Source organism: Bombus affinis, chromosome 14, assembly GCF_024516045.1.
Source record: "Bombus affinis isolate iyBomAffi1 chromosome 14, iyBomAffi1.2, whole genome shotgun sequence".
NCBI lineage: Eukaryota > Metazoa > Arthropoda > Insecta > Hymenoptera > Apidae > Bombus > Bombus affinis.
The window spans coordinates 7,847,410-7,873,737 of NC_066357.1; the positions used below are offsets into that span (position 1 = coordinate 7,847,410).

Here is a 26,328-nt window from a genome sequence, read left to right on the forward strand (position 1 = left end):
TAAACAAATTGCAGGACCCTTTTACACTTTGACAAGTATCAATTATTTTGACTGGTATTGGTATAAGTAACCTTGATACAAAGTTAGTATCAATTTGAATACATAAAAAACAAAATAAAATTCGTTATATTACTCTTTTAGTTATCGTTGCGAAAGTCATTACATCATTGTGGAAAAAAATATAACACGAAGTAGGAATTTTAAAATAAAATTGTAAAACCAGTCGATTTGTCTGGTGTGGTGGTTCTAGTGTTAATAATAACGAGTATAGTAATACAATAACGTATAGTATACTAATTGTATATTATTTTATATATTGACAGTATTTTTCGGTTTAAACGACTTTTATACGATATATGGATAAAACTTATTATCTTTAGATATTTTTATCTTCTTGCGTAATACATTTTTCTATATACTTTACACTTCGACTTCGACTTCTATACTTCAGTCGTTGGTAGCTCCAATCTTCTTCAAGTTACACTTTGAAAGAGGAAACGTATTCTTCAGTTGTTTCGTCGTTATTCGAATTTGCAATTCGATCGAAGCTGCAACAACCGACTTCCGCGATACGCATAAAATCGTATGTGCCTGTTGAAAACCTACAAAAACTCACACGATCCGTAGTAAGGATTCAGCAGGATGGCCTACTGGTACACTTTTATGATCCCTTTAACATTGAGCGTTGACCCACTATTCCAGAAGAACGTTCGTGTCTGTTGGCCTCGGGGTTCCTACTTTATTCTCGTTATTTTTTAATATGTGCATGTTCCACCCCGATGTAACGTAACCAATGCATTCTCCATAGAATGGATCCTGGTATTAAATGTCATAGAAAATGAAACGAAACATGAACGATTCATCCGTTGGATCGTTCCACTTAAGAAGAGAAACGAAAATTGACTCGGAGAACTACTAAGTACAGTAGAACATCGATTATCCGAATATCGATTATCCCGGTAAATATCGTGGATATTCATTCGTCCGTGAAACACGAGCCTAATATACTGTAACGTCCCTGGACCATCGGCATAATTTCTATCCGTTATTTATTCCAAAACTGTTAAGTTTAGTTGAAGTAGCGTTCAGTTTCTTTTTGTTTCCAATAAATTAACGTTATAGTTATCGAGACAAGCAATACTTTAGTATCTTCGACATACTAAAATTCTGACGAGTAATGTTTTGAAAATTTTGAAGAAAATTGACGACGTGTTGAAATTTCCAATTGCTTGCCTGTAAAAAAATAAGAAATGTGACTCGTCGTGGTCTTCCTATGTGGTTTCTAAGTGAAAATTATTGGCGAGCCACGGCTACATAAGTACGAGTTATCGTGATAGTCAGTAGGTCGTGAGAAAAGATTATACCACTAGTAGCCTTTGCTTTCTCAGTTTGCCCCTTTTGAAGGCTGCGAGAACGTATATGAACAGCCTGATAAGAATAATAATGTCGATGTGGTAACCTCGTCGATACAGGCATGGCGATTTTCTCGGAAACAAAGACTAAACGATAGTAAAGGTATTACCATTGTCTCGTACATTACCATACATACATACTAAGCATTTGAACACCTGGACTAATATTGCCAGTGAAAGTGATATAGTAAACTTACGTAGCAAAAATCGACAACTCACAACTTACCATTTTATTTATCGATCCACGAACTATATTATTGCCCAGTAAATCATTCAGTAAATCACAGGAAGGTCCTGTGTAATTCGCTCGAAAGGTTGATATTTTTTAAACCTAACCCGAGCCTAGTTCCTTTTTGCTACAGACAGGAATAAGTTGTTTTTCGATACACGTCCATTATCAATCGTCGATCAATTTCGATATCAAATTATTCTTCTTTGTATCATTGCATAGCAACCACGATATAAACCAAAGTTAACGTGGCGTGTGAAAGAGACCGCATTATCTCTGAAATCTCGTGATGAGTAATATCAAATTATCATTATCAAACTCGTTCATTGTCATATTAACCACAATGTATAAAAATTGTAGCTTTTTTTCGAATGTATTATATCTATGAGGAGCAGATGTAGTAATCCACTTTCTGTGTCCATTACACGCAATAACAATGCTCGTACGATGATGTTTGTGAAGTTGAGAAGCACGATGCAACGTGTCGATCAGCTCGAGTAGACGTTTAACGATAGCTGGATTACCTCTCGTCGCAGTGTAATAATTAAAGGTGCCAAGTGAAAGGTTAAACTCTCCACATGCACGATTATCGATCGTGTCTGCTTTCCAGCAGTGAAAAAGAGGAATTCGTTTTGTCATGCTCGAGTGATCCGCGCAGGCTCTTCGAATATCTTTTGTGCTCGTTGCTTTGATTTCGAAAAATGACGAATGGTAATTGGATTTGTCGTTCCATTAACAGAGACATTAATAAATATCTATGGAATATTAGCTGGCGTCGGCAAGTCGATAGGAATGACAATTAGAAAATGAAAAATTGAAAGGTGAAAAAGTCCTGAGAATGATCTCTGCCCGTCTCAGAGCGACATGAATCGAGAAGTAAAGTAAGGAAACCTTTATAGTCGGCCGTCTCCACCTTTTCATCCGTCGCATCGCCGTCATTATTGTCATCGTTCTCTTTGCCGAGGGTTTTTAATCAAGAGTTCAAGGGACAAGAAACTAAAGATGGTTTAATACTTAGAGGTTAAACCATCAGAGGATATCCTTAGAATTTCGTTATTTCAGCGGTATCATATCGCGCGCCTATTTCAAAAGAGTTGCGGCTCAGACAAGTTTTTCAAAAAGAACGAAAAGTTAGCTTGCAGAAATATTAAAAGATTTAGAAACTTACAAAAATATTATATATACGTTTAATTTTCATTGCGACAGGGAACAATGGCTAAATATCGGTTTCGTAATTTTCCACGCTTAACCCTCGAAATCTCCCTTTCGTGTTTCCTTTTTAAACATAGTACTAAATTATTTTGAGTTGTAACATCTTTTAAACGCACGTACAATATCGTCGTATCGTTCGGGATAAAATTTTACACAGACTGGCTTTTTATATTCCGATAGAATAGTATGAGAAAACTAAGTCCCATCAAATACAGCAAATATAAAGAGGGAATCGTTCCTTCAATTTCCACAGAGCGAGCAATGAGTCTAATTAAAGTGACTTTTCTCGCGTGTTCCTTGAACGATTCATTTAATTCGGATACTAAAATAGATCGTCGTTGATCTAGTGCTCTTATTTAAAGAACTTGACCTATCCTTTTTAACTTTCCTTCGAGCTTGTGCTAACTTGTAAATACAAAGTGCTGAATAAAACAGGGAAATATGAAATCAGAGAACAGCTCTCGTATCATAAGCGTGATACAGACAAAGCTATTTTCTCTTTTTTACAGCGTTGACACGAAAGCAATCGTGACTCTTAATTTTATATCTACCTAAATCGCCACTGCAATTTTATGAAATGTCTGCATTACCCGGGATGAGTGACCCGAGCGATAAAGTTGCGTGATGAACGATACGTGACTGAAGATCAGAAAAACGCTTAGCTAGGATTTTCATCAACATCAAATGATTCAGAGAATGCGCATAGATTGTCAAATAAAAAGTATACCTAAAACTATCCGGAAATGTGTTTCTCTCATTAATGGCCAACGAAGAAACTTCTTGTAGATAAAAAAAAATTCGATCCTGAATTACGAATCAGCATTGTTACTTTAACGTTAAATAATTTTATCAAGAAATTCGTTCATTTCGTGTTTCGCGTCGCAATAAAATCGCGTTGCTCTTCCGGCGAAGCTACTTGCAGAATTCCAACAGTATTTCTTCCTCGAATCGTCAGCGTATAAGCATAATATCCTCTTGGGATAAAGTTTGCCCATAAAGGATGAGTTCAACGTCCTCGAGAAAACTCAATTAAAAATTTGAACGCCGGAATATTGTTGAAAAGTTGTTATAACGATCTAGGGGTTGGATATACGAGAAATCACCGCAATAAACGAGTATTTCGAACTTGGGAAATGTTGCGTGCTCATAGTACGAACTTCCTACGCAAAAAGAATGAATTTCAAGCTTAAGAAGCAGTCGGAAAATTCTCTGGCTAGACGCCAGGGATCTTCTGTCACTGGCATGCACACTTCGCCGGTTTAACAAACTACCACCCGTCTGCGATCACCCCTCTTGCTCATCCTCATCCCAATCCATAGTCGCGAAACGATTTTTTCAGCCATGTTAAAAAGTTGTCGCGCGTTCGAAAAAAAATTCGCGTCGGGTTAAGCGAATTCAACGACTTCTATCCTCTGTCCTCTGCATTTTAAATGTGTACAGAGTGGCGAGCACTAATTGATTTTAATTGTTTAAAATGTCGGGCCGAGATCAAATGCAGTCCTTGGCCATCGAATTGGGACCATTTGTAGCTTTCAACGTCGTTTGCTTTCTTTTTTTCTTTTTAATTGAAAGGTACAAACCAACTTTAAATATACATATGACATAGATAATTTTATTCAGCGTGTTAAATCATCATAGTGCCGATACGATCTTTGGCTATTTATTATTCAATTGTTTGGAACTTTCTTGGTAAAGCATTGAAATATGGTAAGAAATGTCTATTAAAAATTCTAACGAAGATATCGTATATATGCTTTAAGACAAACTCCTTGCTGAATCCTTAACTTTCACACGTATTTCGAACCCTACTGTTTCGTTTCGATAAAGGCAGAAATTAACTAAATTTTCTGTACGGTATTTATAGCCTGAGCTTGGGAAATTGGAGGGTTAAATTTATCTCTTTTCGCTTTCGAGTTATTAAATTTTCATTCTACCTGTTCCCAATGAAGCAATGGGGTAGTTTTCTGTGTTTCCCATTCAAACGAACGTTATCACGGGGAGTATTGTAGAAATCTGAGGGGCAGATCATTTAGTTTGAGAATCTGATCCACTGGCAGATTAGCTCGATGACCTTAAACGCGTTTAAATTGCAAGATTAACCGGCAGTAGCGATTAGCGGTAAAGATTTAACCTTGCTCCATTCCTGAAGGTAGGTGCATTAATTCTGTCGCGTTCGTTCCAGTACACAGACAGTACTTCTGGATTAAAGGTGTCTTCGCTCTACTTTTACACGTCATCCTCGTCGTGTGTAAATTTTAGTTCTGTGTCAGAACTAAAAAATTCAATAGCTCAAGGTGGAATGGTATTTCGAGTGTTTAGTTGCATCGTGCAATTGGTTGCCTCATTACCGAAGAATTCGTTCGTGAAAAACAAAGGTATTACCTTCGAATATGCTCAAACACACACACAAACGCGTGCGGGCGCGTCATCCTTCCAAATTAAAGGTTTTATCTCACGGCAAATACTACAACCACATGAATAAACTCGTGGTACAAACTTAAGACACGGTAAATATGTACGCGAGTATAACTGACACCAATAGCCAAGTATAGCAACTTCGTAGAACATAATCGGATTACGATGTAGTTTATATGAAAGACACTTGTATTATTCGTCACATTCGGCTTTGTCTTACATTTCTCTTATTGACATTAGCGAGTGATCAGTAGCATCCTCGGTCATCGAAGTGTCCGGAGGTCGGTACAAGTTTGACGTGAGGTTAAGCGACACTGGTGTTAATCAAATTTCAATTTCGTTCGTCGATTTCGTCGAATTAATAGGCTGCGTGACGTAGAAAGCTAATAGAGGAGGATACCGGTGTAGCAGTAATCCAACCGGCGCAACACGAAGGTTAGAGCATGTTACTACGAAATATCTATGCATTGGTATATTTATACAAGCAAATTATTCATTCTCCGAGTGAAATCATTTGATATTTTATATTTGAAACTATTTCTGATTTTACTGTCTCAAAATAACAGTGCTTCATAGTCCGACGATCATAACTTACTTCTTAATGATTTGGCAAATCTGTCTAAGTAGGTTTTCATAAACGTGCTAATACGTGTTTGGATGTTCAACTGTTTAAAATTATTTTTCATTCTGAAATTCCAAACCATAGATTCTTTATAGTCCAACGTTTCAAATGAGATAATTTTTGCGCGTGTCGGGAATTTCTTAGTAATTTAAATTTACACAAGTTTTTACATGTGTTCTAATAAACTTATGAACAAGGGTGTACCCACGCTCGTGTTCTTTCGGTTAAGGTCACATTTGCGTTTCAGATCTTCGCATAAATTACGTGCCTGTTTATTCGCATTCTTTGCATCTTCTATTGGCGCCTACATCTGGTGTCGATGTCAATGTCGTAGATGACATCATTATTAAATGAAATTGCAAGTGCTCAAGCGTGATCTGTAAGAAGAAGAAGAAGAAGAAGAATTCAGTCTAATCGGAGACACGAACCACGAGCTATGCCAAAGAACCGTTTCAACCCTTGCGCAGTCGTGTTCGCGCCTCCCTCGTGCCACTGCTCAAATGAGTTTACCCACGTTCGGCTACCTGTTGCCTTCTTTTCTTTCTTTTCACCGGTGCTCTGATAATATTTACGCATTTGCGCGTCAGACAGCACTCTCTCAAGGGTGTACCTACACGGAAGAAGGACGCATTCACGCACGCGTCTTTCAATTGGCCCCGCTGCCATTCTCGTTTTGCGCCCCTCGCGCTAACGTGATATCCCACTTAAATCGAGATTAAAAGCCGACGCGTACAAAGACCGGCCTCTATGTGAACGCTCACATAAACTTCTTCCGGGTTCTACAGATACTACGGGTGCTTGGTATTACACGACGCCGTAAAGAAAATTTCCATCAGTGATAGTAAACATTGTTGAAACACGCTGATAGATACATCGAGAGAGTCGAAGTGCAGCTCCTTAGTTCATTAATCCCATTAGAGAACGAAATTAACGCTACATTTCACTCGTAACTTCTCTTTTTAATGGATTTACGTTATTGAAATTTATCGGATCTACGTTGCACTTGCGTAAACGAATGTCGAGAATTGGATCGATATACTTTTTCTCAACTATTTTACATTACTATTCTCGGATCATAGAGATCGTTTTTGTACCTTCTATTTGTGTAATGAGCTTCTGTATTGTATCTACTATTTGAATACATTTTCTATATTTTTTCTAATTCGTAATAACAAACTGCGATTTGTAATGTTAAGGATGAAGCGAAACAATCTGCCCTAAGCAGAGCAAACGAAGTAATTTTTAATGCCTGCGCACTCCGCAGTCACATTATTTCCCATGCACCAGCGTTCATTCGTTTCCTACTCTGTTGCTAATTTACAAACAACGAAGATTCAATAAAAATAAATCCGACAATCTCCAATAGCGTGAATAGAAACTTGACGATTGAATTTCGCTAATCTGATTAATCTAATAAATAACGTTAGATAAATTTACATGAAAAAGTAATCGTTCGCGTGTTCATTGTATTGTTCCAGTGACGTCTGAGGCAAAGTGGAGGTTGAGATTAGAAATAATAGCGTGGTTAACAGGTGGAAAAGAGTTGACGTTCGCGAAATACCACCACGCGTCACGCAGGGGTGGTGGGTCTATGGGGGGCACCGCCCCAGCGGCCCCCCGGCTCCAGTCCAAACGGAAACTGCCGGAACGGTGCTATCCTGGCAAGGTCCAAGACCGCTCCGCTTCCGGTACCACCGTCAAAACGGATGAAGAGCCCCTCCAACATCATGAGGCAGTCTAGCCTCACCAAGCTTGGCTCCATGATCAATACCGCTGTGAACAAGAGAGTCGGTGAGTTTTATCTTTTTTCGTTCTTTATTTTCCTCCTGCTTCGTCCGCCCTTCTTCCCTTTCTTCTCTTCAATACCACGCATTATTAACTCTCCGAGTCTTAAAATGTTTGTGTGATGGCTGGGAATAGTAATTTCTGTTCGAGCAGAGATAGGGGTAAAGCAGAGCGGGGAAACAAATCTTCCCGTCACGACGTTTAAATAAGATTTTGAAATTTATTGAAATATCTAGAAATAAATAGATGCGTTTCCTAGACGCGCTGCATATAAGTTGCGATCGTAATTGAATTGCTTAGAATTTAGAGCTCGTTAATTTTCATAGAGATAAGTAGAATGGATAAGAACAAGATTTTATACGGTTCGTTATAATCGAAACATTGAGAGTAAAAGTGGAGTAAGCTACATTTTTTCTACCTCGTGAGTTTATTGGATTAATGTATTCCAACAAGCTCTATTAATCAAACGAAAATGGTGAAATTCATATTTTCCAAATCAAATTCAGATAGCATGGGGAAATCAGTTGGTGTACTTTCAGTTACTTTGCTGAGTCCACATTTACTCTCAATGTCTCAATTATAAATTCAAACAGGTGATTAACATTGAAAAAATTAGAACTAAGAAGCTTCTAACACGCAGTTTATTCGATTCAGCAAGTTTGTCTTGCGGACTCTTTTTCAAGAAAACTCGTCGAACGCCTTTGGTAATACGATTGTTATGGATGTTCTATCGTCGATAATTGTTTTCCGTATACAAGTGTATCGATGTGAACCGATTCGAGCACAGTTTACATTTAGCGGTCAGTTAGTAAACTCGATGTCACCTGATAATAACAATATGTTGTCTTGATCGGGATGAATATCGTTCGTGAAAACGGTTTGCAAGGATCATCAACGAGAATGAATTTGCAAAATCATATCAGTGCCGGACATTACAGTATCGATTTCAAAGCAAGCTTGGTCGAAGAATCGACGCGAAACATCCAGAATATCTTGAAGTGTGACGATGCCGTTTATGATAGTGAGTAGAACGAATATTTGTAATTAATATCTACAGTTACGGTTTTTGAAAACAGCACGTTGAACTGGTTGTTGGTGCAACACTGTCGTTTTGGGGAAAATCAAAAGAGTGAATGAATTTTGAACATTGCTGGCCACACACACGATTCGATCGATTTTCCATAGATGTGGAAAAAATTCGTATATATAATACGTCCTATAAAAGGTCCAACGATATATACGGAATACGAGCGGATCTTCAACGCATTCGAGCGTAAACTGATCGCACAATCGAAGCTTATAAATTTCGTAAGAACAATGCCAGGCTTGAACAAATTTTATTTCAAACAAGGATAAAAAATAACGAATCACTTGGACCGCTATATTGTTTTAACTTTAGGAACAATAAAGAGAAAAAATATTATTTTGTGTTAAAATTTAATCATTTTTGGATAATTTCAGTTAATTTTTTCAAACGGAATTGTTTGCAGTCGAATTATTATACAACTGTTATTATTACAAATCGGTTTCAGTCGTTAGTTAAAGCGATACTTTTATGGGATATTAAAAAAGTTTCGTTTCACGAGAACACGTGATGTCTACTTTTTCGAAAACACACTTACGCTTGATTCATAGCAAATATCTCGTCCAGGTAAACGTTGCACCGGCTCTACACGCTTGTTAGAGTTCATTACAGATTCATTAACATCCTCCCCCTAACACGTTCGACAACGAGAGTTTCGTGTGTCGTACGAGCTTATGCACTTTCGTACCAGTTCGAGACAGTCGTTTCACTTGCAAACGTTTGCGCTTATTTGTTTAATCTATTCGAACCTCGGTTAATTGTTCGAACCAACGGATAATATAAAAATCGTTCGTTTATTGACACAGTGAATGAGAAAATAATTCGTATGCTCTTAGTTTCTACACGTTCGATTATTGATCGTATAGTTGAATTTTTTAAATAAAAATTCATCGTACAGCTCCTCTTGTGGCAAATACGTTGTGATTTGAATTTCAATTCTTTACTTTGAAGTACCGGTTCGAAACTACGCCCAAAGTTTCCTCTTGCTCGTCTGCGCTGCCACAATCTTCACTTTGAATTACAAATTTCTGTGAGCAAAGTGAAAAACATAGTACTTTATACGAGTTTAATTTGTAAATTTAGAATATGGCGGGAAAACTAACGTCATTGTCCCTGCGATTAATATTTGCTAAACGCTATTTATATCTTTTTAGTGAAATGATCAATTTTAAATTAACGAGCAAGAGGAAAGAAAATACTTATCGCGCTTCCAATGTGAAATATTAAACATGTGAAATATTAAATGGCTGACGAACGATCTACTGCTGGAAAGAAGAGTATTAATATTCAAACCAGGACGGATGTTAGACCCATATCGAGAATGTATCGAAGAGATCTACCAAAGTAAATTGTAATCGATTCTGTGCTTTGGAACGCATTGAAAATGTATGACGCGCCTCGACTTTGAAAGCGTATGATCCGAGTGTTTCAAGTTCTTCGAGTTTTTATTAGTGAAATCGAGAAGTAGCAAGGAAATCTTTCTATATAGAAGCTTATTCTGGCTTTGCTAAAAATGGACTGGTCGATGTCAGATATTCGCTCAGCCAGGAATTTTGCGCATTTATCCAGGGCTGTACCTATGTTTTTCTCTGTGGAAGAAGTGCATGAGAAACTATCAAAACTTCTAGGTAATTTTTTCTTAACGTCATCGTCGACATTGATTAGTAGTTTCTTTTAAATTAGATAATCTTAATTAATTATCTACGGATACACTTATATGTATAATCGTTTATCAAAGCTATTCCATTTTCTATTGCACTATGTGAAATGATCTATGTCCTGACTTATGATCGAATAAAAATTTTACGATTTTATAAAAACGATCTTTATCAAAATTTCACAACTTTATGCCTTAATTAAATGCAGTTATACGATACAATTACAGATAAACCTACCTATATAATTACCCCAGTAATTATATAATACGATGAATATTTTGTTAACAAAAATTGAATGTATTGATTCAAAGATAATAGAACATTCTTTCATTTTCTAGAGAAAGACAAACATGGACAAGGACCATTTTCGTTATGAGCCCCTTAAAATTAAAGAACATAGGGGAAAAACATGACAAGTTATATCAATTAATCCCATTTTAATCTTGGGATTAAACATAAATTTTTACCATCCCCCGGATTATTTAAAGAATATCGATTATCATAAAATTAGTTAAGCTTCCTGGTCTTAGCTTCTATTTTTAAGAAATTTATGATTTGTTTCCTTTTCAAACATATAATATTAAAGTATTATTTAGTATTTCAGCTATAAATTGGTATCAAGATCAACAAACTGTAACTTATCATGTAATTCCCAAGTGAACTTTGATTATTATTGGAAAAGTGATTCTTAAACTTAATTTAAATTTTGCGCGACACAGATGGCGCTGTTAGATCGGCGGCGTTCGGTAGTTTTCGTAGTGGTTCGTTTACAGTCGGTTTTCGCAATCAAGATGGCGATTACTGTCGGAATAGCGAAACCTGACTGTGGTGTGACGTCACGCCATAGTAGTGTTGTGCGGTTATGCGTTCGTGAATTCCGCCATTGAAAGCTAGTGATCGGATTCATATTAGTGACGGACTAGTAAGGACGAATATGTGACAGGGTAAAAAGGTTGGGCAGAGCGTGGTAAACAATCGTGAAGGTTTCCTGTTTCCTGATCGCCGGCGTGGCGCGCCGCGCGCGCGTATCTCTGGTCGAGTAGGCGGTATTGGACCTCGCACCGGGAGTGAGCTCGCGTGCGAACCTCTCTCTGGTCGCGTAGTGTCTCTAATTGCGAGATGGCCGGTAAGTAAGGCGTCGTGAGCACCGGTTTACTATGCGTGGTCGCTCTGTATTTCTACGACACGTCGTGAACCGAACAGTGCGTCGCTCCTGCTGGCCGCCTCGCCGCGCCGCGGCAACCTGAACCTTGACCCAGATACTATCACGGGTTCACGGGTATATCCGCAGCGCTCGCAGTGCACGCAACGTTCTTCTTCGTCAATTCCGCATCCTCAAATATAATCACCCGTACCCACTCTCTGGATACTTGCTGTGCGCGGGGCCAAATGCGCCCGTCGCCGGCGACGGCAGCGGCGGCGGCGGTGGCGACTGCCTAGAAGCACGATGGATTGCGCCGAAACTTCAAGTAGGATTACTTTTACCTTTTTCCCCTCGACTTTTCGTTCATTTTTTTCTTGCTTCTCCTTTATTCACTTTACTTACGCATATTTTCTCGTTTGTCGCCTCTTTTCATTATAACTTATCTTTTTCACCTTACCTACACACGCTATCGCTTCAGTCATGTCCCTCCACGTTTATTTTATCACGTTTCACAGTCACAACCTTCTCGGTGTTATTTTTTCTTAGATTCCTTTCTCTTTCCTTATCCCCGATATCCTTATCGATTTGCTCCACTTTTCTTGCTTTTACCCGATAATTCGATGAAATCTCGTGCGTATCGTAAGTGGAAGAAAAAGCCGCGGACGTTTGTAGAATATATATCTCTACGCGTCTTTTTACCACTGTGCATCTACCTGTTCTACGCTCGAAACGCATGATGTAATTCAAACGATAAGCATTATGGGATTTTTATCTCTTTTGTAATACATTTTTTTATATGTGTATTACGTGTTCACAATGAATACATTATGGTGTATTGAAAATCGGAATTTTGTATTGTTACTTGATAATTTTATTGTTATACTTCTGTTTTCAAGTAAATTTTTGTGTAACGACTTAACTTCTTTAATGTTGTTTTAGGTAATGGTGACATACAGTGGTGTTTTTCACAGGTGAAAGGAACATTAGAAGACGATGTCACTGAAGGTAAGTTCTAAATAGAAGTTGCACATATATTATGTGTGTATATTATCTCATCAATTTTCATTCAGTGATTGCACAAGTATGTTAATTTAGTAATAAAGTATTATGATGTATTCTTTTTCTTCTTTCATCCATCTCTTCTTTTCTTTTTAAAATTACTTCTAAATAAATATTTTCTAAATATTCCAGAACACTTTATTGTAGTTATCTGTATTGTGTTCTGTTCTAGCTGATATAATCTCATGTGTTGAATTTAACCATGATGGCGATCTTCTTGCAACAGGAGATAAAGGTGGTCGGGTGGTTATTTTTCAGAGGGATCCTGTTGTAAGTTGAAGTATATTTGTAATAATATGAATTTTGTATATTTATAAAATTCTTATGTGCTATAAAATTTTTAAGGTTTCAATAAAGAAAGATTTGTCCTTTAAATAAAAATTATATTTATGTGTTAGTATTGGATTATTGCCAGATTGTTCTGTACAATATGTTACATTTTTCTATCTTTAGAAAATTTCTAAAGATAATCATTGAACGTACTGAAAGGAATAAATATCTCGAATACTTTATTTATGTTTTATGAAATTTTTTAAATAGTTTCATTGTCTGTAGAAAGAAGAAAGATTTAGAAAATTGATAGAAAAAAATAAAAAATATTTGGGATATTTTTTAAGGCCATAAGATAATTAAAACATTGTATCTTTATTTAGAGTAAAAACAGTATACCCCGAAGAGGTGAATACAATGTATACAGCACCTTTCAAAGTCATGAACCTGAATTCGATTACCTGAAATCATTAGAGATAGAGGAAAAAATTAACAAAATTAGGTGGTTAAAAAGAAAAAATCCAGCACATTTTCTACTTTCCACAAATGATAAAACAATTAAATTGTGGAAAGTTAGTGAACGAGATAAAAGAGTAGAAGGCTATAATACAAAAGAAGAAAATGGTACAATTCGTGATCCCGCTTGTATCACTTCCTTGAGGGTGAGTATTGATGAGTTTTAACGAGATTATTGTGATATTATACATATAATGTGGTAAATTCTAAAACTCTTTACGATTTTTCTTTCTACCTTCTAACCATATAAATATAATTTTCCTTATACTATTGTGTCTCTAACAAAAATATTTTCAAGAGAAGGTCGAGTTCAAATATGCACATAACATTATGAGGCTTGTGCATTTTGATTATCATATATTGAATACTTATGTATTTTGACCTAGGTACCAACTATAAAACCAATGGAATTGATGGTAGAAGCATCCCCAAGGAGAATATTTGCCAATGCGCACACCTATCATATAAACAGTATAAGTGTTAACAGTGATCAGGAAACATACCTCAGTGCTGATGATCTTAGAATTAACCTTTGGCACCTTGAAATCACAGACCAGAGTTTTAGTATCCTTTTTTCTATGTCATTTAATATTTATTTTATTTTTGGTTTACAAATTCTAAATTATATTTATACATCTTGGATATAAATTTATTATAATGAACTATATCGTTTTCTTAACAATGATACACAGATATAGTAGACATTAAGCCAACTAATATGGAGGAACTAACAGAAGTAATAACTGCTGCGGAATTTCACCCGGCAGAATGTAACGTCTTGGTATATAGTAGTAGCAAAGGAACAATTAGACTCTGTGACATGAGATCTGCTGCGCTTTGTGACCAACATAGTAAGCTCTTTGAAGAACCAGAAGATCCAACAAACAGAAGTTTCTTCTCTGAAATAATTTCGAGTATAAGTGATGTGAAACTTAGTAATTCGGGAAGATATATGATCAGTAGAGACTACCTCAGTGTGAAAGTGTGGGATTTGCAAATGGAAACAAAACCCATTGAGTGTTACCCTGTATGTAACAAAAGTCATAATACAATTTTCATACATTTAGTGCAAAATATTAATCGATTATATTATTATAGGTACATGAATACCTAAGATCAAAGTTATGTTCATTATATGAGAATGATTGTATCTTTGACAAATTCGAGTGCTGTTGGAGTGGTAATGATTCTGCTATTATGACGGGTTCATACAATAATTTCTTCAGAGTATTCGATCGTACAACTAAACGTGATCTCACATTGGAAGCAGCACGTGACATTGCCAAACCAAAAACACTTCTAAAACCACGTAAAGTAAGTGTAAATTTTCAAAAATTATATAAAATATTTAATAAACTATTACTATTGTATTGTATTGTATACTATTGTATTGTCCACAATATATATTATTTGCTTAAAGGTTTGTACTGGTGGTAAACGTAAAAAGGATGAAATTAGCGTGGACTGCCTTGATTTCAATAAAAAGATATTACATACTGCTTGGCATCCATCTGAAAATGTAGTAGCTGTTGCTGCTACGAATAATCTCTTCCTATTTCAAGACAAACTCTAGCACATCTGTATGCAGGTATGTCTATTCAACATTGTATCAAATTATAAATACAACAAGAATATAAATTTTATTCACAATAATAAGAAAAATTGCTTTCCATTTTTTCAGATCATCCAACGGTACATATTGACGTGAGCAAGGCACGTTCAACTGAAAAATCCCAGTGGAACAAGGGATATCTGAATTATACTGACGAAAGTCAACTATTAATATGTCAATGGTTGACTGACCGAAAAGTGGTGTACGTAGCGCCGTCCACACAGCTCACATATTCATACACACTATGTATACACACAAAGACATACAGAATTGCACGTAACACCTTGTCGCGCGTATATATGTATATAAATGCATGCAAGCAAAGACATATGCATAGCTCTCCAATTTATTGAATTCCGCTAGTTCAAATAAAATGCACGTGGAATCATTGCCCATTGACAAAGAAAAATGTACAGTTCAATCAATCAAGAGACTCGTGTTGGCGGTTATTATTTAAATATTTTAATAGAAGATTAATATATTCAGTTCGCTTGTATCATAGAAATTTTGATACCGTACGATTTAAAGTGCTTTTTAATATAGGTGATTTTTCTACGTATGGAATGGTATCTGTAAAAGAAACTGCATTAGTAGGATCAACTGCATAGAATTAAAAGTCGCTAGATGCGATAATTGTGTCCTCGGTACATGTGTGTAGCATATAATACCTTTGCTTAATAAATTATTTGCCAACCAAAATGCCTAGACATGCAAAATTAAAAGTAGAGATGATTATATGTGCCAAGAGATGTGAGATTAATGTGTAGCTCGTTACTGTTTTATTCTCAATCCAGTATTCTTTTTCATAACTTCTCGCGTAGTACAATTTTGTGTTTTCAGTAGATAGTTCATTTTCAAAAATAAATTTTTTGTGTCGAAAAACTATATCCTTTATATACCAAATTCGTTGCTGATTTTAGAGTAAAAATATTTTGATAACTATTAACAATTGCATTTAAAATATACCAGCAGTTACCATTAAGAAGAAAGCCGAGCTTTCAATTATTTCAATTAGTCGTTTGTTGTCATACATAACTTAGTAAAAGATAATATTAAATAATAGGCCTATATCCTCGTGTCTTTATTTCCTAAATAAAATATATTATCAAATACCCTTATCATGGCATGTTAAAAAACAAATATTCGCCGATACGAGTCAAAATATGAGAAGACAAGACAAATTCACCTTTCAGTGAAACTTTGAAGAAAAATGAACATCAATGCATTGCATACTTTAAACAGTAAAGAGTATGAGTGTAAAGCACCATTCGTCAGTTGCCGCTTTCTAATAATAAGAAAAAGAAAGGACTCAGTCAAGAAATATAAGGAACTTACGATAACTGTAAGTGGAATACAGGTTTTCTAATATTTCTTATTGACAACTTATTAACACTTATACTCTTACACATATAAGCAGCGATTTCGTACACGAATTAAAATAAAACTAAAAAGTGCATTTGACGATGGTAAGCTGCGCTTGCAGAGTTTATATGTATAAATTAAATATGTGCTGAGTAAAATATATTAGCGGAATATAACGTCAACATTGTGGAATTTATAGAGACGAAATTCGAACGAAACCACGCGTGATTGAAACATACGCGCGGATTATCGATTGCGATCAAGGTGAATAAAATTGAAACTTTTTTATCAATGGAAAAAATTCGATAGCGAAAATTGTCTTTAACGAGACATACCTTACATTGGTGACTTAAATTGTACATGATTGAGAATTAGAATTAATAATTTTCACGTGTATGAATAACAATTCTTGAGTCATAGGCAAATAAACGACTTTCGAGGTTTCCTAACCATATAAGCAATCATATAGTTTTATAAAAAAAACAAATATATGATCGCTGTGCGGAAATGATTACAGGAGATTCGCTTTAACACGTGAATCATCCTTAATTTTTATTTAATTCTCCGAAAGATCTGCTATATGGCCAAAAATAGACACGCGTGATATAAAAAAAGAACTATTTTAAACTAAGCGCTTTGAATGGTTTAAACTAATCACATTCTTATTCAAATGATGTAATATTTAAGCATTAAGTTTTAGGTACTGGAAATTCTTGATTATCTATTTTCTGAGTTAAACTTCAAAGTTAAACTTAATTGAAAAAAGAAATATTACATATTATTACGTTTCTTGCAACATAGCTTTCATACAACTTATCTTATTAAAAAATAAAAAGATGGTAAAAAATGCATTTGATATGGTATAGCTTAAGAAATTTAGTCGTGTTACTCCCATGTTAACGAGAAAGAAGAAAAGAAAAACCATCTTCAAATAATCACGTGCAGACACAATGCATGAAACGTAATAACTGTGTACCAATCCAGGATTATTACTCAGTATCTTTGTAACGCGATATTTAGGCAATTGTGTACTCACAGAGATAGGAGGTGAAAAGACGCACGAATAAAAAAATGCAAAATTATAATCGATAAGTTGTAATCGTAATTTGTTTTCAAAAGTAATACGCGATGGAACCGTGAAATTCGTTCTATACTCGAACAAAACGTAGACGTATTTTTACAATTAAGTAATATTAATATTATTACTGCTATTATTATTATAATTATAGTTATTATTATTATTATTATTGATATTATTATAGGGACTCTGCGTAACTTGTTTGTTTTGTTAACTGTTATGCAGATTTAGTCACGGTGATGACGACTTGATCTGTTCGGTTAGCTAGATAGCATGATGATGTAATTGATTGCGAATTAAATGATCGTGTCGAGATACCGGAATAGAACCATACTTGTTCGCGCAGTAAACAATTTTACGGAAAAACCGTTATATTCCGAAACACTCGAAGTATGCAACGAAGAGCCCGGGGCTCCCGTTAGATCTTTTAATCTTCGTAAAATCCAATTGCTAACGGGATCAATGAATATGAGACTAATAAAATATAATAAACTATGAAAAAACAACAATGGATCCCATTGATTGAAATTAACTTAGGTATAAAATTAATTTAAAAGGAAATGCAATTTGTATCCGCTTGCTTGATGCGAGGAGATGAGATTTAGGTCTCGTATGTATGGATCCCTTCGAGAAAGACATTTTGAATATTTAAAAACATGCCTTACAACTGGTCGTATCATCGCTGCATCCGTGCATCGGACAATCTGAATTGACGTAAAGGAAGTTAAAAAGAAGTACACTGAGCAGAGTAGAATTTTGGCACGCAGGACCTGTCTCGTTGTGATATAATAAACGTCATTGTATTACTAGCCGAATGTTGAAGCTCTATTTTTATTAAAGTACCATGTATTATTAGTCCATACTTAGCGTTTTTATAGCGAATACGTAAAAGTCTTTTTACCTGTCTTGCGTGAGATACGATGAAGCGAAACTACAATAGCGGGACTCGCATTGTTTCAATGTTGGTTTCTATAAAATTTTTCGTAACGTCGATCAACTATATGTAACTTGTCGCGTGAAATATACTTTCTCCGGTTATTAATTCCATAATTTATTTCTTCTCGCTAATGCACGCAATTAGGTAAAAAGAACGATTATGGTATCCATTGTCGAGTTAAGAAGAATCGTGCCATAGAATGTTATGCGTAAAGAATACTGTCATTTTTACTATTTATCTTACATTGTACACTTCATCATCCTTTCAGCGGAGGAAATTGCGGATAATACAGTCGAATTCTTTTCGGGATTCAAAATTACTTAACGTCTGTTTGCACGGTACAGATTTTTACGAGAAATTTACGCTATGAAAAAAATGTAAAAGATCATGGAATGAAGATGTAATTGAAAGAAAGCGTAAGGCATATATATTAGGTAGTCTTGAGAAGAATGATGTAAAGCATAAATGAGAATAATGAGCAAAACTACGTCGAAATCGAGTAACAATAATTTTCACTCCTGATTTTGACTCTATACCATTCAACCTGATCGTAATTGCTTCTGAAAAAAATGCTCGGACGGATCTCAAAAATGTTCGATTAACCATCACCAATATTCAAATATCTTTGAGATCGTCGAGTTTATTTTGTACTGTATAATGTGCCTCAAAAAATGCCCAGCGTTACTAAAAGCGAGTGGCAGTTCAAATTCGAGATAGCGATTGATTTGTTTGCAGAGAAAAACGAGAAAGGAACAATAAAAAGAAGTAGAATTGAATTAAATGCTGCGAGCGCAAACATTGTCAATGAGATTTATCGTAAGTGATTAGAACGGTGTCGTAGTAAAGAAGAGATGAAGAAGACGCGAATTTATAAGAAGAGATCACAAATGAAAAAAGACATTTTGTTTTAGAACGTAGCATTACGGTAGTATATGCAAGCGCATTAAGATTCGACTAATTCAAAGAAACGAATGAACATTGCGCCGAGATATAGATAAGTTACATGGTAGCTAGTTTTGAACGGATGACAGTATGAATATTCTGTACTCTGCACGTATGTGTCGTTGCATGCCTGTATAGAGACAGAGGGAGATCAAAGATATAATCATTTATTTATCTTATTTCGGGAAGAAATGATATATGCATTTAAACATCGAATATATCAGGTGTATACACGAAAAAATACAAAACTAAAAATTTTATTCTTAGTGTTACGGTATAAATTTTTAGACTTTCTTCAATCTAGTATTTTCTCGCGATGTTTTTATTGTATTTTTTCTTCTTTTTTCTTTTTCAGGAAGGATGAGTTTTACATGGTGAAACAATATATAATGCCTGAGAGAAATATATTCGATGTTGCTAGAGATGTATTCCCATTATTTTCATCCGAGATCAGTATGCTTCCAGAATCAATTGAAATTTGATTTTAATCTCTTCATTCCTGCTCCTCCCCTTCTTTCATTATCAGTGAAACATCATTAAAGTTAGTATCTTCTATTCTTGCGAGCGAATGATAAAGAGTACATGATACTATTAACAATAAAATTATGAATTTGCATAATAAAATTATCAATATTGAATCTATAATTATAAATATATATATATATATATACTTTTTTTTCTAATGCATGTACGTCGTATATTAAGTCGCTGTCGTTTCAATCAAGTTCCCTGAATCATGTCGTTTTTTATTGAACTTTATAACGTCTGTATCTTGTTTCTATTTTTAAAGAAATCAAAGATAACGAATGTTAACGAAATTTATTTTTGCATTGCATGCTGTATAAATTTTAAAAAGGCAATACAGTTAAAGATGCCGTTAACGATATTTTTGTCGTATATGGAGAACATGTTTTAATCTAGGTTTCCAAATTTGAAAATGAAGTTTTTGATCTTTCCGATAAATCAAGATTCGATTGAGTACTAACGTTTGATATCGAAGGATTAAAAGCTCTACTTGGAACAAAACTTTGTTTAACAGTTGAAGAAATAGCAGAAAGACCAAGCAGTAGCAATAACATAGCGCTGTGTATAGACATTTAAGTGCCAAAGAGTGACGCAATTTATGGGATGATATATAGCACGTGATTTGGTAGATTAACTTTTGAATGAACGTTATAGTCTTGCACGTATCGTTTACTTTACTTCATAGCCTATCTCGGGAATAATATAATATTACGCGTAATAATGAACGTGAAATGATTATAATTTTCTAAGAAATGTTATGACTTCATTTTGTAAATCCTTCAATGATCATACTTTTTATTATTTTAAGGTGTTGACAGTATAACGTATATCTGTATGATGATATGTCTTTAATTACTGAAGCCAAATATTTGCGATACGTATATTTAATGACACACGATAATAATAAATTTATAACGTATTTTCAGACCACATTAAACGTAAACATACACACAGTATATACATACGTATATAGAAAAAGCGATATAGCGCCATCTGATCAAGTCGTTCAAATTCTTTGTGCATGTTTTCTGTAACCTTTAAAGTATATGCGACAGCGTTTTATGTCGAGGAAAATTACGCGTATTTTAAAAACGTAGTTTAGCCTAAATTCCGTCGCTGTTAGATTTACGTGTTTTGGTTGTTGTCGACGCGGGTGAGCAACATAAATTAAGAGTTACGAGTAGAAGTGTGTAGGAAGAAAAACATCTTTGACAGAAATTCGAAAACCGAAAATTTGCGTATGTTTGCCTGCTGTTACGATATTCTCACACGATGGTAAAATCCTATTTGTAATATCTGCAAAACGATTTAGTTTTATTTTATAACCAACAATTTTGGAAAAAGAATAGCCGACAAATTTTTTATTATTTAACCTCCGTTATATGATATTAAAACAGGATCGAGTTCGATACATTGATTCTATAAAAGTTTGAATTTCTGCTACATCTTCGGTGTCTAAATCATTCCTTCGTTATTTTCCTTCGTTGATTACTGGCAAATTATAATTCACAATACTTAAACTATCTCGGCTTCGTCGATTTTTGATGACAAAAATTATTCCAGTTATTCGCTAAGACAAGTGTGTTTCGAGAATATAATAACCACAAACTTTATAATTCTGGAGGTAAGCTTACGTGTAATTTAGCGTTAATTGCTTATTGAACACACCAAAACATATTATTTATTTTTAACATTTTGACATTTTGAATTTAGGTATTGAGCCAACTAAATTAAATAGAATTGCATTGGGAAAATTGTTTTTGCACTTCCTAAGAACAAAATATCATCTTTGAAATCTGTATTACAAAAGCAAAAACTTGAGAAACAATGGATACATTTATACGAGAGAAGTTGTACACCTTTGTGGATGTTATAATTAGAGTTCCACCTTTATTTATCATAGATGAACTACTTAGAATAGGACTTGGATTATCTGATAACAATGTTGTGCTAGATAGTAGTGAACATGATTTTAAAATATCAAAAGTATCAGATCACATTGTGGATTCGATACTACCTACTTCGTTTCTAGATTTATTTGATTTTGATCACTTTGGTTACAAAATGCATTTCATAATTCTACTAAAATTTCTATGCTGCTGTTTAGGTAAGATATTTACTCTATATATGATTTCTATATTTAATTATTAGTAATTTTAATATATTTTTCTGTATGTGTATTTGTTAAAACAAAGTAAAGTATTTAAGATGAAAGCAAAGTATTTGTAAAATTAGTTAAACTAGACTTACTATATTATATAGATTATAGACTCTCTTCGATGTCATGCATTTCATTTGTGTAACATTTCCTGATTTTATAGTTGTTTATTAGTCAGAAATTGATTGCTGTTGTCTATTAGTCAGAATATAGTTGAAAAGTAGTGTTTTTGGTAGATAAACTTAAAGCAATGTAGATTATTAGGAGTGTTAAAATGACATACCGATATTCAAAGTAGCAAGGTTAATTCTTGTGGGTCATTGCATTTGTAAAAAGCAGCAAACTTTATACAATTGATTAAGTATTCATGAATCGATACAAACAGAACTAATGATTATTTACATTTTTACTAGAATCAGAATAAAATAAAAATCAATGGTTGACTGTCAAATATTTACTTTTCAGGATATATTACTGCAATATGTATATTTATGTTATGGACAAAACATCTTATCATTGTATACCTATACTTAATATCAGTAGGAGCAATATTTATATCCTATTGGTCAAATATTAGTACAATGAAAGCTATCATTACATATGTGAGCACACATGAATCAACAACTAGCATACTTGATGATATTTTGTATCTTAACTTGAAATACGTTTTAAATGAAGGACCAGGCTTCCTGATAATCCAGAATTATGTATTACAATGCTTATTAGCTAGTATTTTTTGTTATATTCATCTTGCACCAAAACACCCGGTTCTGCAAAAATTTCTTGTACTGAGTTTTATGACACCGTCGATTTTGGGCATTTGTCCACTCCCGGTAAGTTGAATTTAATGCATTTCGATTTAATTTAAATCGTTAATGTATTTTGACGTACTTGGATTTAAAACAATCGCATGTTTTAACATTTGGAAAATAGATTTTTTGCATATGCGTATGTACAGAGTACTTTGATTAACAATAAATTTCTTACAATTTATGTAATAATATGTTACATTATATTTCTCATAGTTTATATTCAAATATCATAAAACATAAATATTCCATTTTTACATTTATACGCACGTTATCGAATATACGTACATGTTTTTTCAGACACAAGTGCTCCATCATCTACCAGTATTCGCAACACTTCTTCCGTTAGCTGTATGTAAATTTGTCATTTGGTTTAACGGCATCACCATGATGAACGCAATTTATATGGGTTATCAATATGCGCGTAATTTCATAAGCAATCACGGTCTTTCCGCGCTCGCTGAAACCGAATGGATTCGATTGAACATTCCGTATGTGCTACGCATGTTTTGGATGTTACGCGTGGGAGGACAAATGTTTCAAATCCTTGGAAATCATTATGGCGAAGAGACGTTCACCTACTACATAATGCTTAGAAGTTTATTAGTCAATGGCTGCGAGACTTTGACGGCAGTCTTAGGAATGACTAGCATAATTTCGTTTATTTGTGATTACATCGGTTGTTTCTTTCAATGGGTGCTACTTACGGAAGACGAAGAGGAGAAGAGTATCGGTACCGTATCCGCGATTTTATTTTACGTGCTGGCCCTGCAAACTGGACTGACGAGTTTGGACAGAGAGAAACGTTTGGTCAGACTGTGCCGTAATTTTTGTTTATTGTTTACGGCGGTTCTACATTTCGTCCACAACATCGTCAATCCGTTGTTGATGTCGCTCAGCGCCTCGCATAATCCAGCGCTTCATCGACACATCCGCGCTCTGGCAGTTTGTGTATTTTTAATACTGTTTCCAGTATCATTGTTGATATTCCTTTGGTCGCACTATACCGTAAGCACTTGGTTACTGGCAGTATCGGTGTTTAGTATCGAAGTAATAGTAAAAGTGTTGGTTTCACTTGCGATCTATTCCCTCTTCCTGATCGATGCTTACCGTAGCGTGTTCTGGGAGCAACTCGACGACTGCGTATATATAATACGATCTTTCGGTAACACTATCGAATTCGCATTCGGTATTGTCCTATTCTTCAACGGCTTTTGGATCTTAGTGTTTGAATCTGGTGGAGCAATTCGTGCCATCATGATATGCATTCATGCGTACTTTAATATATGGTGTGAGGCGAAAGCCGGATGGAGTGTGTTCATGAAGCGTCGATCAGCTGTTAATAAGATTAATTCCCTTCCGGAAGCAAAGGCGGAACAGCTTCGAGTGTTAGATGATGTGTGCGCTATTTGCTATCAGGAAATGCAAAGTGCCAAGATCACGCGCTGTAATCACTACTTCCACAGTGTTTGTTTACGAAAGTGGCTGTACGTCCAGGACCGCTGTCCACTTTGCCACGATGTATTGTACAAAATCGAGAACTCGCTGAACGGTAAAGATAACGAAGTAATCGCTGGTAATCAAGGCGCGCAGGCGAACGTTGCAAACGTCTTCGAAGTAAACGAAGACAGGTGAAAAGACGCATAGCTCTAACGTATGCTGATAAACTGTTATGAATCTCAAATTTAAAATCGTAAGATATCGATCTCTGAAAAATCTTGCCTAAAAAAAATTTCGTTTCTTGAAAATCGCTCAAATTGCAAAACTCTCGTACGAGATACTTTAAACGTTTCTCGACAAAGATACAATTTGCCGGAGATAATAAAAAATTTTACCGCGAAAAGAGCTCTAAACTATATTATTTTGCGAGCTCTGATTCGTTATCATTTACGTTTAGCTTATAAAAATATTTCTTACGGTACCAAACCCTGCTGATTTAGAACGATGAATATTCGCGCTTAGGCAACTTGCTTTTATACTTTTTGAGCATAAGCTTCCGTACCCTTGTTCTGCTTACTCTTCCATTTTATAAGATTCTACTACTTTACGACAGATTCCGCTGATTCAAATTAAAAAGCTCATATCGCTTGTCCATTAGAATAAACGTTCCTAGATACGATCCAACCGAATTACCATATATTTTACTCAGTATGAAAAATACTTTACTTCAAGGCTCTGTTGTCGAATGAGAGATGATAACACGATCATCGAAAATCCTTGTAGATATATATATATATATATACATGTACATATGTATATATACACGTATATATAAGTGTGTTGATATATATGTTGATACATATATGTGCATGGAATAAATATATATGTATCTATATCTACAATGGCATATATATACTTAATAAGTACGTGAGATTCCAGATATAAGTTAAACGTACAAGAATCGCTACTCAGTCCATTTTTTTATGGTTTCACGATGATGAAATTACGAGATTAACGATTCTTAACATTTGTCGAAGTCGATAGAGGAAAACAATACAACTCTATTCTTTGTAGAACCGTATTAGTCGCAGAAATTAGTTTCGGTATGAAATTTACATGTAACGGTTATATATAATATGTGATTTTCTATTTCAAACGCGCGCATTTTACTTCTTCCGAAAAAGAACAATCACTTTGGTGAAGGAAGCAGGGAGTCGTTTTTTCTTTCCATTTTAATTATTTTCTCTGTCGTTTCGATTGAAATTAACAAGCCTCTGTGATAGTTAGATAACGGCGAAAGAAATTATAAATTTTTTAATTTATTGAAACAAAGCATTATTTACTTAATATACGATTTAATAATGATCATATGAAGTTTTGTTTGTAAGATCAGAATATGTCTAATAAATGTTATATTTTTAAAGCGTCATCGTCCCTTCAATGCCCCGTTGATATGTATGTCGTTTATATCGTCGCTTTGCGACGGTTCACCTTGTAAAGTATTCTCCGTGCGTTCGTAAAATTAGAGCGATTCTAATGCGAATGATGTAACTAGGCGAAGGTCGCGTTATCATATGTAGCCACCGATCCTGCCAATTTCAGATTTCCTATGATTGTGCTGGATCTCCTAGCTTAATCGCAAATGAAACGAGCATCGAAAGACTTCGTATACAGAATATCTAATTTTTGTAATTTATGGCGATGATACCGATGACATCGACGATCAGATGTAAGAACATTTTGAAGAAACGAACGATAAAAATGAAACAAGTAAGATAAAGGCAGGAGAGGAAAGCAAGATGTTAAATCGAAGAGAATTTTCCTTTGCTTCCTGTTTTCGATTACGACTGGAGTTAGTGGCAAGTATTTACTTACTTTCCCAACCTATGTTCCCCACTCTTCTCCTCAACTTTTTCACGTTGCAGTTGCAGACCGTTGCTTGATCTCCGAAAGTCCGCTACTTGATCTCAGTCTGGTGCGCACCGTCGCTGAGTGAGGGTGTTACTCATTCCCTGGCACGTTCTGAAGCGATACAACGAATCAACGGTAGACGAGCAAC

The 26,328-nt window shown here is 35.0% G+C and overlaps 2 protein-coding genes and 2 long non-coding RNA genes across 10 annotated transcripts in view; 2 read left to right on the forward strand and 2 right to left on the reverse strand.

Annotated features, from left to right (window-relative positions):
* The window catches only part of LOC126923963 (protein phosphatase PP2A 55 kDa regulatory subunit), a 45,405-nt gene extending 26,515 nt beyond the window's left edge, over positions 1-18,890 (forward strand). The window contains exons 1-10 of one of the 6 annotated variants that reach the window (XM_050737934.1): positions 5,036-5,228; positions 7,369-7,681; positions 12,501-12,566; positions 12,793-12,890; positions 13,274-13,552; positions 13,793-13,970; positions 14,099-14,433; positions 14,505-14,720; positions 14,827-14,994; positions 15,088-18,890. In XM_050737934.1, coding sequence (XP_050593891.1) covers positions 7,597-7,681; positions 12,501-12,566; positions 12,793-12,890; positions 13,274-13,552; positions 13,793-13,970; positions 14,099-14,433; positions 14,505-14,720; positions 14,827-14,979 — 1,410 coding nt within the window. In that variant the 5' untranslated portion in view covers positions 5,036-5,228; positions 7,369-7,596 and the 3' untranslated portion in view covers positions 14,980-14,994; positions 15,088-18,890. The other 5 variants (XM_050737933.1, XM_050737931.1, XM_050737932.1 and 2 more) reach the window with 5 other exon arrangements.
* On the reverse strand, positions 5,726-7,373 carry LOC126924004 (uncharacterized). Its single transcript, XR_007713375.1, has 2 exons — positions 6,405-7,373; positions 5,726-6,267 (listed from the first exon to the last, which is right to left on the reverse strand). It is a non-coding gene; the product is annotated as an uncharacterized LOC126924004 (long non-coding RNA).
* Positions 13,966-14,506, reverse strand: LOC126923999 (uncharacterized). The gene is made up of 2 exons (XR_007713369.1): positions 14,377-14,506; positions 13,966-14,305 (listed from the first exon to the last, which is right to left on the reverse strand). It is a non-coding gene; the product is annotated as an uncharacterized LOC126923999 (long non-coding RNA).
* Positions 18,891-20,100: 1,210 nt separating the features above from the next.
* LOC126923959 (protein TRC8 homolog) lies at positions 20,101-25,692 on the forward strand. 2 transcript variants are annotated; one of them, XM_050737926.1, is made up of 5 exons: positions 20,101-21,137; positions 21,260-21,486; positions 21,576-21,969; positions 22,486-22,853; positions 23,130-25,692. In XM_050737926.1, exons 3-5 carry the CDS (start codon positions 21,690-21,692, stop codon positions 24,462-24,464), a joined length of 1,983 nt encoding a protein of 660 aa, XP_050593883.1. In that variant the 5' UTR covers positions 20,101-21,137; positions 21,260-21,486; positions 21,576-21,689; the 3' UTR covers positions 24,465-25,692. The 2 variants fall into 2 exon arrangements, with proteins under 2 accessions (XP_050593883.1, XP_050593884.1); XM_050737927.1 differs by having other exon boundaries at positions 21,426-21,486.
* The last annotated feature ends 636 nt before the right edge of the window (positions 25,693-26,328 follow it).